The 14231-nt window shown below is 42.6% G+C and overlaps 1 protein-coding gene across 1 annotated transcript in view; it reads left to right on the forward strand.

Moving 5' to 3' along the window:
- Window positions 1-4134: 4134 nt before the first annotated feature.
- Window positions 4135-14231, forward strand: part of GLP2R (glucagon like peptide 2 receptor) — a 38169-nt gene continuing 28072 nt past the window's right edge. Inside the window, exons 1-2 of the mRNA XM_009637165.1 lie at window positions 4135-4239; window positions 9694-9787. Of these exons, the coding sequence (XP_009635460.1) occupies window positions 4135-4239; window positions 9694-9787 (199 nt within the window). The remainder of the gene's footprint in view (window positions 4240-9693; window positions 9788-14231) is intronic.

Genomic DNA, 14231 nt, shown 5'->3' on the forward strand with positions numbered 1-14231 from the left:
CGCATCCTTCATTCCTCTTAGGAGATTGTGCTGGCTTAGTAGTTAAGACAGAAAGCAGAGATATGGGCATGACCAGAAATCATGTGGCAGGGGAGATTAAGGATATAGGACAGAGTGGTTGGGTAGTAATGTTTTGTGAAAGAAATAGGAGGAGGTGGGACAATAAATTATAGTTCACCCCATGAATCACAGGAGTAAAGATACACAGAAGCATTGGGATTACCCCAGGATGCGATCAGAAAAGTTTTATTTATGCCAACAAAATATGCATATTTACCTTGATCAGCAGGTGGAGTTGGGCCGACGGAACTTCTCCATTTATCAGCTAAGGAAGAAATAAAACCTTGTGGATCCAAACACTCCTGTTACACTGAACACTGATTAAATTGAATATGGTTGTGAACCTCACTATAAAGAAATTCTTAAGGAGATAAAAACAGTTAAATTAGAGCATTTCATGGCATTACAGCACTTCCCAAGACCACTGGGAAGGCAACTGCGTCTGTTTGAAGTTCCACCAGTGACAAATGAAAGTCATAAGTTGCAAGACTGTGCTATTGATGGGCTTCTAGGCACTGTCCAGTCTGCCTCCATGAACACATAACAAGTCTTGCCCGAGTTAGGTGAAACAGTAGAGAAAAAGCTGAATTATCCTCACTTTGTCCATCTGTTTTCTCTGTGAAATATCATTTTTTCCTTCATCTAAGGAACATTTCTCACCTTGACATGTTACATATACTGCTTGTCCAGAGAGCAATGAAGCTGGGGAGGGGTCTGGAGCCCAAGGTTGATGGGGAGCAGCTGGGGGAGCTGGGGGTGTTCAGCCTGGAGAAGAGGAGGCTGAGGGGAGCCCTTATCACTCCCTACAACTGCCTGGCAGGAGGGGGAAGCCGGGGGGGTCAGGCTCTGCTCCCAGGGAATGGGCAATGGGACGAGGGCAAAGGGCCTCAAGTGGTGCCAGGGCAGGTTCAGGTTGGACATTGGGAAAAATTCCTTCCCCGCAAGGGCTGTCAAGCCCTGGAAGGGGCTGCCCAGGAAAGGGGTCAAGTCCCCATCCCTGGGGGTATTTAAAAGCTGGGCAGATGAGGTGCTTAGGGCCAGGGTTTAGTGGTGGGATGGCAGGGTTAGGGGAACGGTTGGGCTTGGTGATCTTAAAGGGCTTTTCCAACCTAAATGATTCTATGATTTTTCTGCCTGTTTGATAATGTAAATATGTGATGCAAAGAATCAGAAGGGGCAGGAATGATTGCTTCATTTTACACATGTCCTAAGGGAGAGTAGCACCACAGGACAGACACATATTCTGATTTTTAAGACAACTCCCTACACAGAAGATATCAGGGCTGGAGAAGCCTGTGGCTAAAAAAAACCCAGCATGAAACTCAAAGAAATGGGATAAACGCCTGCTTTAGACTGTTACAAAGGTCTGAGCTTGGCCAGCAACAGAATGAAAGACCAAAGAGGTATCTGGACTAGAAAGGCAGAGCAAGTCTCACAACCCAAAAAGCAAAGCACTCATGAGCTCCACTTGAAGCCTCTGTGCATTGACACTGCTTCTGGACAGCATCACTGACTGCCCAGCAAGTCTGAGGACAGGATCAGTGGGAGGGAAGGAGGGAGGGAGGAAAGTCCTTTTAGGGATTAAACACTTATCTGTGTTCATTTTCCCAGGAATAATCTGCATGTGGCTGTATTCAAACATACTTGAGGCTTGTGGAACCACTGACTCAAGACAGTTGAGTTCACTTGGGAATAACACTGACACCTCTTCATTATGTACAAACTTTACAGTTTTATGCCCATCACAAAATTTAACCAGCATAAATGTCATAGCATAGTCGTCGTCTTTGACTAAATAAACCTTGTACTGGGCTACAAATCAGTCTCTGGAGATTTCAGAAAAAGCTCTGTGAATTGATAACTCTTGGTTGACAATTGCACCCTGAGATTTTTCACTGAGACAGTTTTATGCTTATGCTCCCTTAATGCTGGTACCACAAACTTTTAAATCAATTTGCCATGTAAGAATGCTCTATATAATAGGATAAATGTATCACATGATCATTTATTTATTAGTTAGATCTGTCATACTGTGAAAAAAGAAAGAAAAGAGGAGCAAGCAGGTTGGCTGGACCTTCCTTCAAACAAAGTGTTATGTCCATTGATTTTTGCTGGAGGAAAGTTGGGAGTGAATGAGGGTGGGCAGCTGTGGCTAGTGTTCGGCATTATGGCCTTTCTGATTTATGTCATTCTTGTAAAAACTCTGAACGGTAACTCAGAAATTCAAACTTCATCTCCACATTCTGTCTTTACCAGCTAGTGCCACAATTCATTAGCGTAATTACAATATGGAGATATTTTAATATGGGGCTCCTGCACTGACCTAGTCCTGGGCAGTGTTAACTCTAAAGAGGGACCACAGAGCTCATTCAGGTATAACCTTCAGATGATTTTTAAAAGTGACCAGGTAAAAACTAACAACTTGTAGGAGTCAAAACCTGAAAATAGAGCCTCAGCTGCTGGGTGTGGGCTGTCAGTGGAGAAGATGAGAGGACTTGCATGCTACCGAGCAACAGTGAGGATGCACTGCAGGTGAACTTGTAGATCTGCTCATCCAGGGTCTAGGCAGACCTCAGGGTTTCTTGAGCACTAGGACATTCCTTATAGTGATCTCAGAAGTTCTCCAGTGCCAGAGTACTGTTCAGCTCTCCCGGTTTTAACCTGCTACAAGAACTGATCTTACTCATACAACCATTTGAAAATGTGCTTTTATCCCCTGTACCAATACGCAGATGAGCAGTTGCTACGGGGGCTTTGAAAAGCCTCTCCTTGCTCCCCAGAGTTGCCCTTAGGTGTGGCAGGGAGGAACAGCCCAGGAGGCACAGAAGCGCAGAACGCTTGTCCCCAGAGCACTTCCATACCCCATGGCCCAATACTCTTTTTTAGCACATCCAGACTTTATGTACAGATCAAACATAGGTATACATCATGCCTTTCCACTTTCTGGATCCCTCCAGAAGAAAGTTTTGGCGTATGTGTACAGAGGGAGTCAGGTCACGCTGCTGGCCAGGTTGATGGGGTGTGATGCACGGTGTATCTCCCACCCAAAGGTCTAGCCTATGCCTGGCATTGAAAACGGGGCTACTGCTCGCGTCCACAGTCCTAGCATTGCCTCTCTGCCTGCTCTCCAGCTTAGCTGCTCAGGACATCCCTAAGTTGTGGGAAGCACATGACCAGTCCTCAAGGACAAATAGCTGCAAGTTTCATTTCTCTTGAAAATGGAGGAGGCAACATCTTCTTGACCCTCTGTATTGCTAACTCTAAGCATGACAATTGTAAGCTGAACCCTAAAATTATTATATTATAAATGGTTTTATTCCCTGAGCCTGCATAACACATCAATTTGTTAGTGTTTTCAGGCCTTTCTCTGCAACTAAAAAAGTTACAAATGATTTTTTGAAAATTAAAGCTAAAATTCCTTGGCAGTTTCTCCAACCTTGCAGCCAAAGCTGTGAAAAAAACACCGAATGTCACAAGAATTGTAGTAAAACTTTAACTGCTGGCAACATCATCTTTTGTACATTTAGATTCTCCTTGACCCTGCACTGTGTGTATTTGACAAAATATGATCAGAAAGGACAAAAACAGCTATTACCGAGCTGCTGCCTAACAGCCAACTCCATTTAGCAAGCTCCCTACCATTTTCCTATGTTCTAGGGTGTCTTTTAATGGTTTGATGAGGTGTGTATAAATATATACATGTATTTATGGAGCTGGATTACATTCTTGCAAAACCACTGGCGAAATTCCCATGGAGTTTCAAGGGAACAGGATCAGCCCTTTAATGTTTTAATAGTTTTCTGACTTCTTATTGGCTAAAGGACAAGCCACAGTAAGAGGCTTTCTGTGAAGTTTAGAGTAAATTCTCCCTGCCTTTAATCAGAAAAAACAAAACGTAGCTGGAGTCTAGGAAGCCCAGACACTTTAGTAGACCTCCTCACTTATTTGTAAGAAGATTCATGAAATAGTTGCAGTCATAGAAGACAACATTTTAACTTTTTTTTCACAGGACAGGGTGATATAATTGATCTATGGTAGAGTGAAATAGCAGCATATTGGGAAAAATTTATCAAAATGGGCATGGTGACACTTTTTGGTCTCTGTTCTAGCATGGGATTCTGGTCCAGAATATCTCCCGCACCTGCCAGCTCTGTCATGATATTGTTTCTAGTGAAACAGGTAAGCTAATTCAATAATTAATAATGGACAATGTGAATGTGGATTCCTATTGCGTAAGACTTTAACCTTCACAAACAGCATGTTAGTTTCAAAAATAGTTCTGACATAACAATTTATATTTATGTTGACTGAGAAGCTGTAGAGTTTTTTATTAGAACTCACTCTGACCAGGTCGTTTATTAAAATTTTCTTCAATTAATGCTCATTCATACAGTGAATAAATTGTATTTACATCCATTTATATACAATCTCTTTTTTACCAGTATTTCTCAGTATCAAATTATCTTTATTTTTCAGTTTTCCCACCAGGTATCAATACTATTATGAATCATGTTTATTTTCTACTTGGTTTCCTCTGTTCTAAAAAGACCTTTACTTTGCTTCAGCACTGTCTTTTAGCCTTTGACTTGTATGAGGGGTGAGCACTGAATCTCACATCTGTGAACTCTGGTGTTACTGGTTTCATTGTGCACCTCAGCTTCTCACAGAAGCTAGGAAATCTGTATGTTTTCTACTTTTATTTCTCGTAGAGATCTGCTAAACTATTCCCTTCTTTTTTTTTCTAAATTTCAAAAAAAACCTGAAAGCTTACTTTGTCTATATTGTCTAACAATCTCGATATTTAATGACAAAATATCTCAGTATAATTCACTTCAAGGAAATTTTCACTTATGTTTTTAATCATTATTATTTATTTATTCATATCAACCTTGATTTTGATAAGTGCAAAAAAAAGTTACTGAGCTATAGTAAATTTCAATTCACCTGAATACACTTCATCTACAGATTTAGAGCACATTTCTATGAAATAAGTGTACATGAAAATAAGTGTAACTGACATTGAATTTGAACTGGAAGTAATAAGGTATTTCTTTCCACTCATCCTCCATCTGGCTGGGTTACTGACTGGGTTTGCATGTGTGTGTGCTGTAGAGACCGCAACTGTGTTCCTAGCTTTTTCATGAAGAAACAGTTAACAGGAGACACATATTCTGGGGGTTTTTTTAAATAGAAAATATTCCTAATGCTTTTGTATAATTCATACCTAGAGCTTCTCTTGCATAAAAGAATATAGAACTGAAACAACTCTTGGATTTGTGAGACACCTTAGATCTGTAGGATACCTCAGACAAAGCACTGTCCATCAGTTTCGTCAATGAGAAAATCTCTCAATTGTTTCCATGAGATTAAAATTTTAGACTATAAATCACAGTGAATTACTTTGTCATACTGGTTCCTGTAACTCGTTTAAAGAAATATGTGTTCTATTTCTTTATATTTTATTTAATAAGAAAGAAAAATTTAAAGAAATAATAATCATAAATCACTATACCCATATTTTCTAGCAAACACCTATAGATACTAAAAAATATCAATCAGAATAAACCAGTATCATAGCTGAAAGAATAAGTAAATATTTAAGCTCTTATTCCTAGTTTATACCTGAATTGAAGTTTTTTTCTGTCTATAATAGCATATTCTGAATAAACAGAAACATTTCATTTCACCATTAGCTTAGTACAAGAAATTAAAAGGGCAAAATCCTGATTATACTGTGCTTGTTTATGAAAGAATAAATTTAAACCAGTCTGTTTGTAACCTCAGAGGTTTATTATTGTAATCCACTTCCTAAGCAAGAGCTTCAGGCAGTGTTTTCTGCTGCATCCAACATATTTTTAAACAGTGGCATCATATTGGTATGGTTTGTGAGCTCTGAGCAAACCAAATGAAATGAAACACCCTTCCACGGAATTTTGATTAAATTTCCGTACAGGTGAACTTTGGTGTGATCTGAGTGCCAGGTAAAATTTCAGACAGCCTGAAGTGAAAAGATGTCCAGTGCAGGGCAAAAGGTCCTGGACTTTTTGAGCTTCTGTCTTGGGCATTGGAGTTTAATTTCTCCTGAGCCAGGCGACCTGCTCAAATGCCAGCGGGTAAATGTCAACTGGAACACAGAAATGAGATCGAAAGCCATGCTGAGCAGCATGTTGCTACTGCTTTTGAGATCACGGTAAATCTCCCTGAAAGCTTGTATTGCTACCGCTGAGCATGCATTGCATATAAATTTTGATAGGACGGAGCAGCCCAAAACTTAGATCACCATAAAATCTCCGTGGGATCTGTAATCACAGCCCCATGTCAGACACAGAGAGCAATTTGTCAGTTCTTCTCAGAACGTACCCACAGGATGGGGCCTTCTCCCAGACATGGCAAAAGCAGGGAAAGCCCCCACAACCACAGTGGTGGTTACTGTGCTCCTAACATTGACCCAGCCTGCAGACCCCCTTCTTCCCAAGAGAGCCTGCGCCCCTCTCTGAAGGGTAATAGAAACACGGATGTAAGATACAAGGCAAGCCTGCCTCTGATTTTTTTGTTGAGACCTTTTCACTTAGCTGAACAGACACGCAGCATCAAGGTGTCCCAATTCCGTAATTTCCCCTTCCCTCTTTAGGCTCGTGCCCTATTCCCAGCCCACACAGTTTGCCTTCTCCCTGGGCAGTGAATAGCACTCAGGTGCACTTAATGCAGGAGTCTCAACAGAATGTGTCTCCTGCCTGGGGCACCTGCACCAATCCCTGTCAAGCCAAGAAGGGAAAGCAAGCTGATTTTCCTCATTCCAAGGCATTGCCAGCATTCTTTAGCCTTTCTCTGTACATTGGCCCTCACAGATTTTCCCCAGGGAGAGCAGAGGCCACTGCAGACTGAATAGTCACGTACGAACAGCAAACTTGCTTTCTTTAGCTTCTTCTCATAGTCCCTGTGTAAGTAGCTGATGATCAGTTCACAAGTTGCTGCCATTCCAGTCATGGTGGCTTGCTGTCGAATATCTGTTTATCATTTTCTTGATAAGATAAATCACTGGGGATTTCTTAGTCTTTTAGTTTAATGATTAAGGCCACCCCAGCACTCTCCTTAAAACTTGCAAATGTATTGCCCTCTCTGCTGAGGTATGGCCATCAGACTATCCAGGCAGAGTTGTACCAGGGGCAAATGCTACTCATTACATGGCCTTGTGCTCCTTTTCAACATCCTCCCTTGCACGTACAACTCCAGAAATGTCAAGAGTCTCCTGTGCTGCAACACTGTCTACAGGTGGTTCATGTCACTTAATTTCTACAACTAAACATAAATTTTCAAAATGTCCTGGCCTATATCCTCCAGCTGTGTCTTCTAGGAGCAAAATGTTGCGTTAGGTCTATCACAGTGCAAGCTCTGCAGAGGGGTTCATGTTTCTCTGTGATCTAAATGGCCCTTATTAACTGCAATTGCCTGTTCCCCGGTTAATTTCCAATCATTTGTACATTTTTTTTATTAATAATTTAAATTATTTTATATATGTTCTTCTAACTATATTTCAAATTAACTTTTGAGGTGAGTTGACAGCTCTTAATTTTGTCAGGTACAGCTCTGATTTTATATAGACTTGATTTGGTTTTCTCATCACAAAGTCTTATGGTAGAAAACCAGACATCTCACAGATATTTACATCAACGGTGACCAGGTATTGGCTACCTGACTCCTCCTACAGCTTTGGAGAAGCTGATGGTTACACAAGGAAATGGTGTGGAATTGTCCTTTATGCCTAAACTGCTCCTCACTGCTGTTGAGTGAGCTTTTTCAACCTTGTCTCCAGGAATGGAACCAAACAAGCAGCCAGGTAGCCTCTGTGAGGCTTCCCCTGCATTTCCTTGGCAGTTTAATGCATTTGTTTATTAGAAACTGAAGTGTTATCCCTTAAATCAAGCAGTCTTTTCTACAAATGCGTCATCTCCATGTCTTTGCCTCTTCAAATGTGGTTCACTGACCCGGGAGCGTCTGAAGAATCTCCCCTGGCTCCCAGCATTTTGAGGCTTACATGAGGGAAATGTCAAGATGCTTTTTATTTTGGAAACATGCGTTCCTTTCTCATGGCTGCTGTAAATATTCACTCCCTTATCTTGCAAGCCCATCAGAGGAAAACTAATGATAGTCTTTCTACTCCTGGAATTTAAAGTAGTGTGTCTGGAAATTAGCTGAGAGGCTAGAAGCGGAGTACTGGGCAGGCGACATTTTACACAGCAAAAACATGCTTAAGAGTGGTTTCATGTAACAGCTAGCTAATAGTCTCCACTGTTCTTGTTTTGAAATTAAATAAATATGATTTGCTTTATTTTTCCAACAAACATAGGTTCAAAGAAAAAGGTACAGGCCATACATTCACAGCCATACATCATCCTGGTTATTTATCTCAGCCCATCGTACATCACCAATCTCAGGGCAACCACACATGTGTCAAAGACAGTTTCCAAAAAGGACCTAGTCCAGACAAAAGGAAATCGATTTTCCCTGGAGTGCTGAAAAGCATCCTTTGGTATGAGGATTGCTGCTTTTTAGAAAACTCATACTTAGTCTGCTCTCCAAAATTTGGTTGTTATAATTGGTAACATTTTCAACCAGTAGTGAATTTTTCATTTTTGGGGACTTACAGTGGCAGCGTTCTTTGAATACTTGCCGACCTCTGTCCTCTCACAGCCCTGGTTTCAGGAGACCAGCACAGAGGCTGCTTAAGCTGATTTTATTTTCCCTGGATCAATAATGATCAAGTCATCACACTGATACTGAGCTGTAAGCAGTATTTAGCATTATCCTTCCTCTACTGCTTTGCTCCTAATTGGGCATTTCTTCAACAGCCAAATTCTAACAGTCACAAAGCAGTTTTGCATTTAAGTCCTCTATTTTTAGCCATTCCTTTCTTCAGCAGTAATTATCAGCTCTTAAAAGGCCTCTGCAGTCAGAGAGTTGTGTGATAAGGATGTGTCAAGAGAGCAAGTTAAAATATGAGAGTCCCCTTGGGACAACTGCAACCCTTACACTGATAATGTGCATGCCACAGATGTCCACCACATCCGAAAGACATCAGTCACTATTTATAAAATCATTATTAAAATCTGTCTATATCTGGGACTGTTTTTTTTTAACTACATGTAGAGCAAATTTTATATTAGGAGTAATTTCAACAGTGGAGATATATTTAATTCTCTCCTCTGTGCTAACAGCTGTTGATCAACATCCCTGATCCCCCTTCCATGGAGGTCCATTCCAGGTCTCGTTCCTCTCTGCTTACCTGCTTCCTGTTGCCAGGGGAGCGACTGAAGGGCAGGATTCCAAGCGGGGGTCCTCTGCCTCTTCTCTCATTCCCTTTTTGAACACCACTGATGATCTCCTCAGCCTCCGTGTTTCTTCTGTGTGTTTCTGCAGCTGCAGTGTCTTACAACCGCAGCGATCCGCTCCTGTACAACCACCAAAATTTGTCCAACAGCATGCCCATTTAGACACTATCAATCACACCTTTTTGCTTCATTTGTATTCTCAGCCTGTCTTCACACGGAAAAGAAGAGATGGGGTGATAGGTCTGGTCTAAAAGACCACAAGGTTCTAACTGATTTTCTTCATCTTCAGTATTTTCACTCACAGGCCAAAGGATCTGTACTGGAAAAAACCACTACTAGATGGAACAAATATAAACAAGAATGCTTGAAAATGCTGCAGGAATCAACTGTTGATACTGGTAAGGAAAAAAACAGGACAATAAAGCAACGAGTTAAGTAACATTGATGAACATGCAGATATCCTTTACCTTGCTTTGCAGAAGTGTGTGTCTGTTTATAAGTTCTAAATGTAGAACGATCAGCAGTAACAAGACATGCAAACATCAGTCATGGTGTTAATGGCTCTCTTTATCCTCAAACATATTAGGTTCCTACATGTAAAACCAGATCATATACAGAAATGAACCATTGCACACCTGGTGCTGAGCTGCCACTGCAGTGCAGCACTGGCCTCCTGTACCCATTATCGGTATGAGGCACGTCCTTTGGATGAAGGAGACTGGTTTCAGCTCCCTTTTCAGCCTGAAGGAAGACAAACTCATATTCCTGGAAATTATGCTCACCACAGGAGAGCAGACCATCCAGGGAAAAGGACACGGCTCCCATTTCTGTACTTTAGAAACTGAGCCATGGCAGACAAGAACCCAAAACATACAAGGCAAGGTTTTTGCCTAGTCCAAGCAGCTGGGGAGCTGCTCTCTTCTTGCAGGGCTGCTTATGCCTTTTGTGGTGCAGTCATTAGGGTAATAACCTAAGGCACAGACTAGGATGCCCCATGTTCACCTAACACTTATAACCATTAGCTTAAAGTCCCATGTTTATTCTTCTGCCTCCATGACTTTTGGACTCTTGGCAGAAGAGCAGCATAGCTTCAGTGTCTTCTTCTGAAAAGTGGCAGAGGGAGGAACTGAGTCCACACCTCCTACCTTTGACTGAGTGCTCTAAGTTTTATGCTGTTTGGCAAAAGGGGAGCTTAAAATCTGTGATTATTTCATGTTTAAAAGTATAAACTCTTCTCAGCTAGATGTCTGTCTTCAGGAAAGGATGGCACAGGCTTGGTTTGAGTAGTTGAGGTGCAACTAGCTGGGGGAGAGGAGGTGACTGCAATCATCAAGGAAAGGTTAAGAGTGAAACTGTGCTCTGTGTTTTGTACTCACTAGCTACAAGCACCTCAGCTTCTGTGTGCAAGTGACACACTCATGGTCATCTTGCTTGGTGGCTACCTTGCCCCATCAGTGGCACAGGGAGGCTTCAGGGTGGTATTATGAGCTCTGACTCACTTTGCTTGTGACAGAAATCTGCATTTATGACATTGCAGCATGTAACTCTGTCAGCCAGAACATATGGTCTGATTAAGATCAATGTGTGTATTTTTCATCATTCAAAATGCATTTAGAAGTTGGAAATCAAAACAAAGCATTGGCCTGGGAATTTAAAACAGCAGAAGAAGAGGGGGGGGAAAAAAAAAAAAGAGAGAGGTTTTCAAATTCCTTAAACTTTTCCCAAAATATTGAAATGTCTAACTTTCATGGGCCTTTGAAAAGCAAAAGGCAAGGTCTACCCTACGAGTCAAGGAAACTATTTTTAGTGATCACATTCAGTAAGTAAGTCTTTCACTTCTTTCAACTGAATTGGAAGCTGCTGAAAACGAGCAGTTCTGCTTGGGCACGGCAGCATGCTAAAGGAACGAATCCTCATGCTCTCCAGCCTTCGTCACTGACCTGCTCAGAAGCAGCTGCAGCAGCATGAGCTGATTCCTCAGCTTACACCGTGAAGCCGTGACCTCTGGGGAAACAACGCAAGACCCCATTCTCACTTCTGACCCCCATCTCCATCGAGAACCTGGGTCAGCTTTCATAGTACATGTGGGGCAGGAAATGCCCACTCATTCTTCCTGAGCTTTTGGGTGTGCCTAAAAGCAAGAAAGCAGCATGCCAGCTATGCGAAGGCAGCTAAATATCCATCAAGGACTACCAGAACTTTGCTAGGGCATGAAGAGTTGCAGTCAGGAGCTAAGGCTCATCTAGAACTGAAATTGTCTAAAGATGTCAAGAACAACAACATACATGAGCAGACACACAGGGAAGACATAGGCTCATTACCAAGCAGGGCAGGGAAAGTCATCACTAATAAAGGGGGACCCAGGAAACTACAGGTCCATTGGTCTTACTTCAGTCCCTGGGAAAGTAATGGAATGAGTCCTCCTAGAAACCTCTACTAACCAGATGAGCAGGCGATTGGGAAAACCCAGCAGACATTTACCAAAAGCAAACCATGCCTGAGTGACCTGATCACCTTCTACAACAAGGTGACGTCTGCTGTCGACATGGGGAGAGCAGTGGATGTTGTTTACCTGGACTTCAGCAGAGCATTCGACACGACTTCCTACAGCCTTCTCCTGGACAAGCTGGCAGGATACAGGTTGGATGGATGGTTGTGAGATGGGTAGCTAACAGGCCACACTCAAACAGTGGTGAAAAATTATTTTGACTCAGGCCGGCAGCCTGTCACAAGTGGGGTCCCCCAGGGATCGACACCAGGCCCCATGATGTTCAACTTCATAAATGATCTGGGCACACTGGCATTGAAAACACCCTCACCAAGTTTGCCGATGATGCCAAACTGGGTGGTGAGGCAGACACATCAGGAGGCAGAGCCACCTTACAGAGAGACCTGGACAGGCTGGGAGAGTGCGCTAGCAAGAGCTGTAAGAAATTTGACAAAGACATAACCAAAGAGCTCAGTATGGGCTAGGATCTGTGTGGCTGGGGAGCAGCCTTGCTGAGAGGAACTCAGGAGTCCAGGTGGACAACAAGCTGAACATAAGTCAGCCATGCACCCCTGCCTCAGCAAAAGCAAATTTGATCTTGGGCTATATCTGCAGGGGCTTTACTAAGGGATAGAGAAGTGATCACCCCACTCCATTTAGCACATGTCAGGCAGCATGTGGAGTACTATGTCCAGGTCTGGTCCTTACAATTCAAGAAAGATGTGGACAGACTGGAGAAGGTTATGGAGATGACTGAAGGACTGGAGAACTTGCCCTATGAGGAATGACTGAAGGAGTTAGGTCTTTTCACCCTGGAGAAGAGAAGGTGCAGGGGGGACCTCATCAAAGTAAAAGGCAGCTACAAAGAGGATGGAGGGTCTCTCTTCACAAAGAGCCACATGGAGAGGACAAGGGGCAATAAGTACAAGTTGCACCAGAATATGTTTCTCCTTAAGAAAGACATTTTTTACAGTGAGAACGATCATTCACTGTAACAACCTCCCCAGGGATGTGGCAGAGTCCCCATCACTGGAGGTTTTCAAGATGTGATTGAACAGTGTGCTAGATAATCTCATCTAGGCTCACTTTCCCACTAAATATTGGCCCAGATGGTCTTTCAAGGTCCCTTCCAACCTGGGTTGTTCTGTGTTTCTATGGTATTTCAGGAAAGCATGCTAACCACTGGGCCACCAGTGGTGCTGAAGAAAATAGGGTAACCCTTGTTCAAGTTGACCCACTGTGTATCCAGCAGTGTTAGCTGGGGGAACATAGGAGTTCCAGACCCAGTTCTCTGTGATATTTATGTATTTTATATGGGCAGGCTGGGGTGTGGAACTTGTGCTTTCCATACTCTGGGGACATGGAGGTTCTGGATTCAGTTTCCACCAACTTACAAGAGGGTAACAAAGACTATGTCAATAAAGTCCTGGAGTATTCTAGACATTACGATGCAAAAGAGGAAAACCATCAATGTTTAAAGCCAGTTCTGCCAGTGTGCATTCCATGCTAAGAACTTAGAATCTGGGAATCTTCATAGTTTAGGGACTCGCATGGGTGGCACATCATTTCTGAGTCCCAAGCAGTCTGAGGCAGGAAAACCAGGCAGTTACCTCGGTCAAAACTGTTATGCTTCCAGTACAACGTGGTGTCAGTTTGAGCACACAATGAAATGTTTTCCAGCAGTGTGATGCATCCGGACTGTCTCAGGTCCCCAAAAAACCTGGGTAGGCAGGCTTTGGGGTTTGGATTTGTCCCCTTGGAAGCAAGAAACTGACTGGTCTGCTATCGTGCAGGATGTACCATGTAGGAGAGTCACTGTACCAAGAGCATGTGCAGGAAGGGTCAGGGTGTCACCCAGCTGAAGCACTCGCTTATCGAGTTCTTCACTGTCCAGTTCATCATGCGAGATTTTCATGTCATGATAAAATAATACTTGTTGCTAGATGCCGACAATCTAATTATGTGTTTTCCTTCGATGCCATGTAAATCTTTATCTGACTTCAAGGTTTCAAAGTCAGATAAAGCACCAACAAAAATACGCAGCAGAAATGATAAGCAGAATTTCTCAGGAAGAAAGGTGTATTTGCAACAGCGGGGTCATGACAACAATGAGCATAGCCAGTATGATAGCACAGCTGAGGTACTCTGACCTCCCATAAAATCCACCTCTAGGAACTCTGATCATCCCTAGGCATCGGCTTTCAAGTAGTAGGACAAAAGTACCAAGAAAAGTATGATATCACTCCCAGAGTTCTGCTTTTTGTTGTCCTTTGACATTTTGGAAATGCTATGCTTTTCCCCTTCCCTTCCCTTCCCTTCCCTTCCCTTCCCTTCCCTTCCCTTCCCTTCCCTTC

The sequence above is a fragment of the Egretta garzetta genome, unplaced genomic scaffold (assembly GCF_000687185.1).
Source record: "Egretta garzetta isolate BGI_Z169 unplaced genomic scaffold, ASM68718v1 scaffold644, whole genome shotgun sequence".
In the NCBI taxonomy this organism is placed as follows: domain Eukaryota; kingdom Metazoa; phylum Chordata; class Aves; order Pelecaniformes; family Ardeidae; genus Egretta; species Egretta garzetta.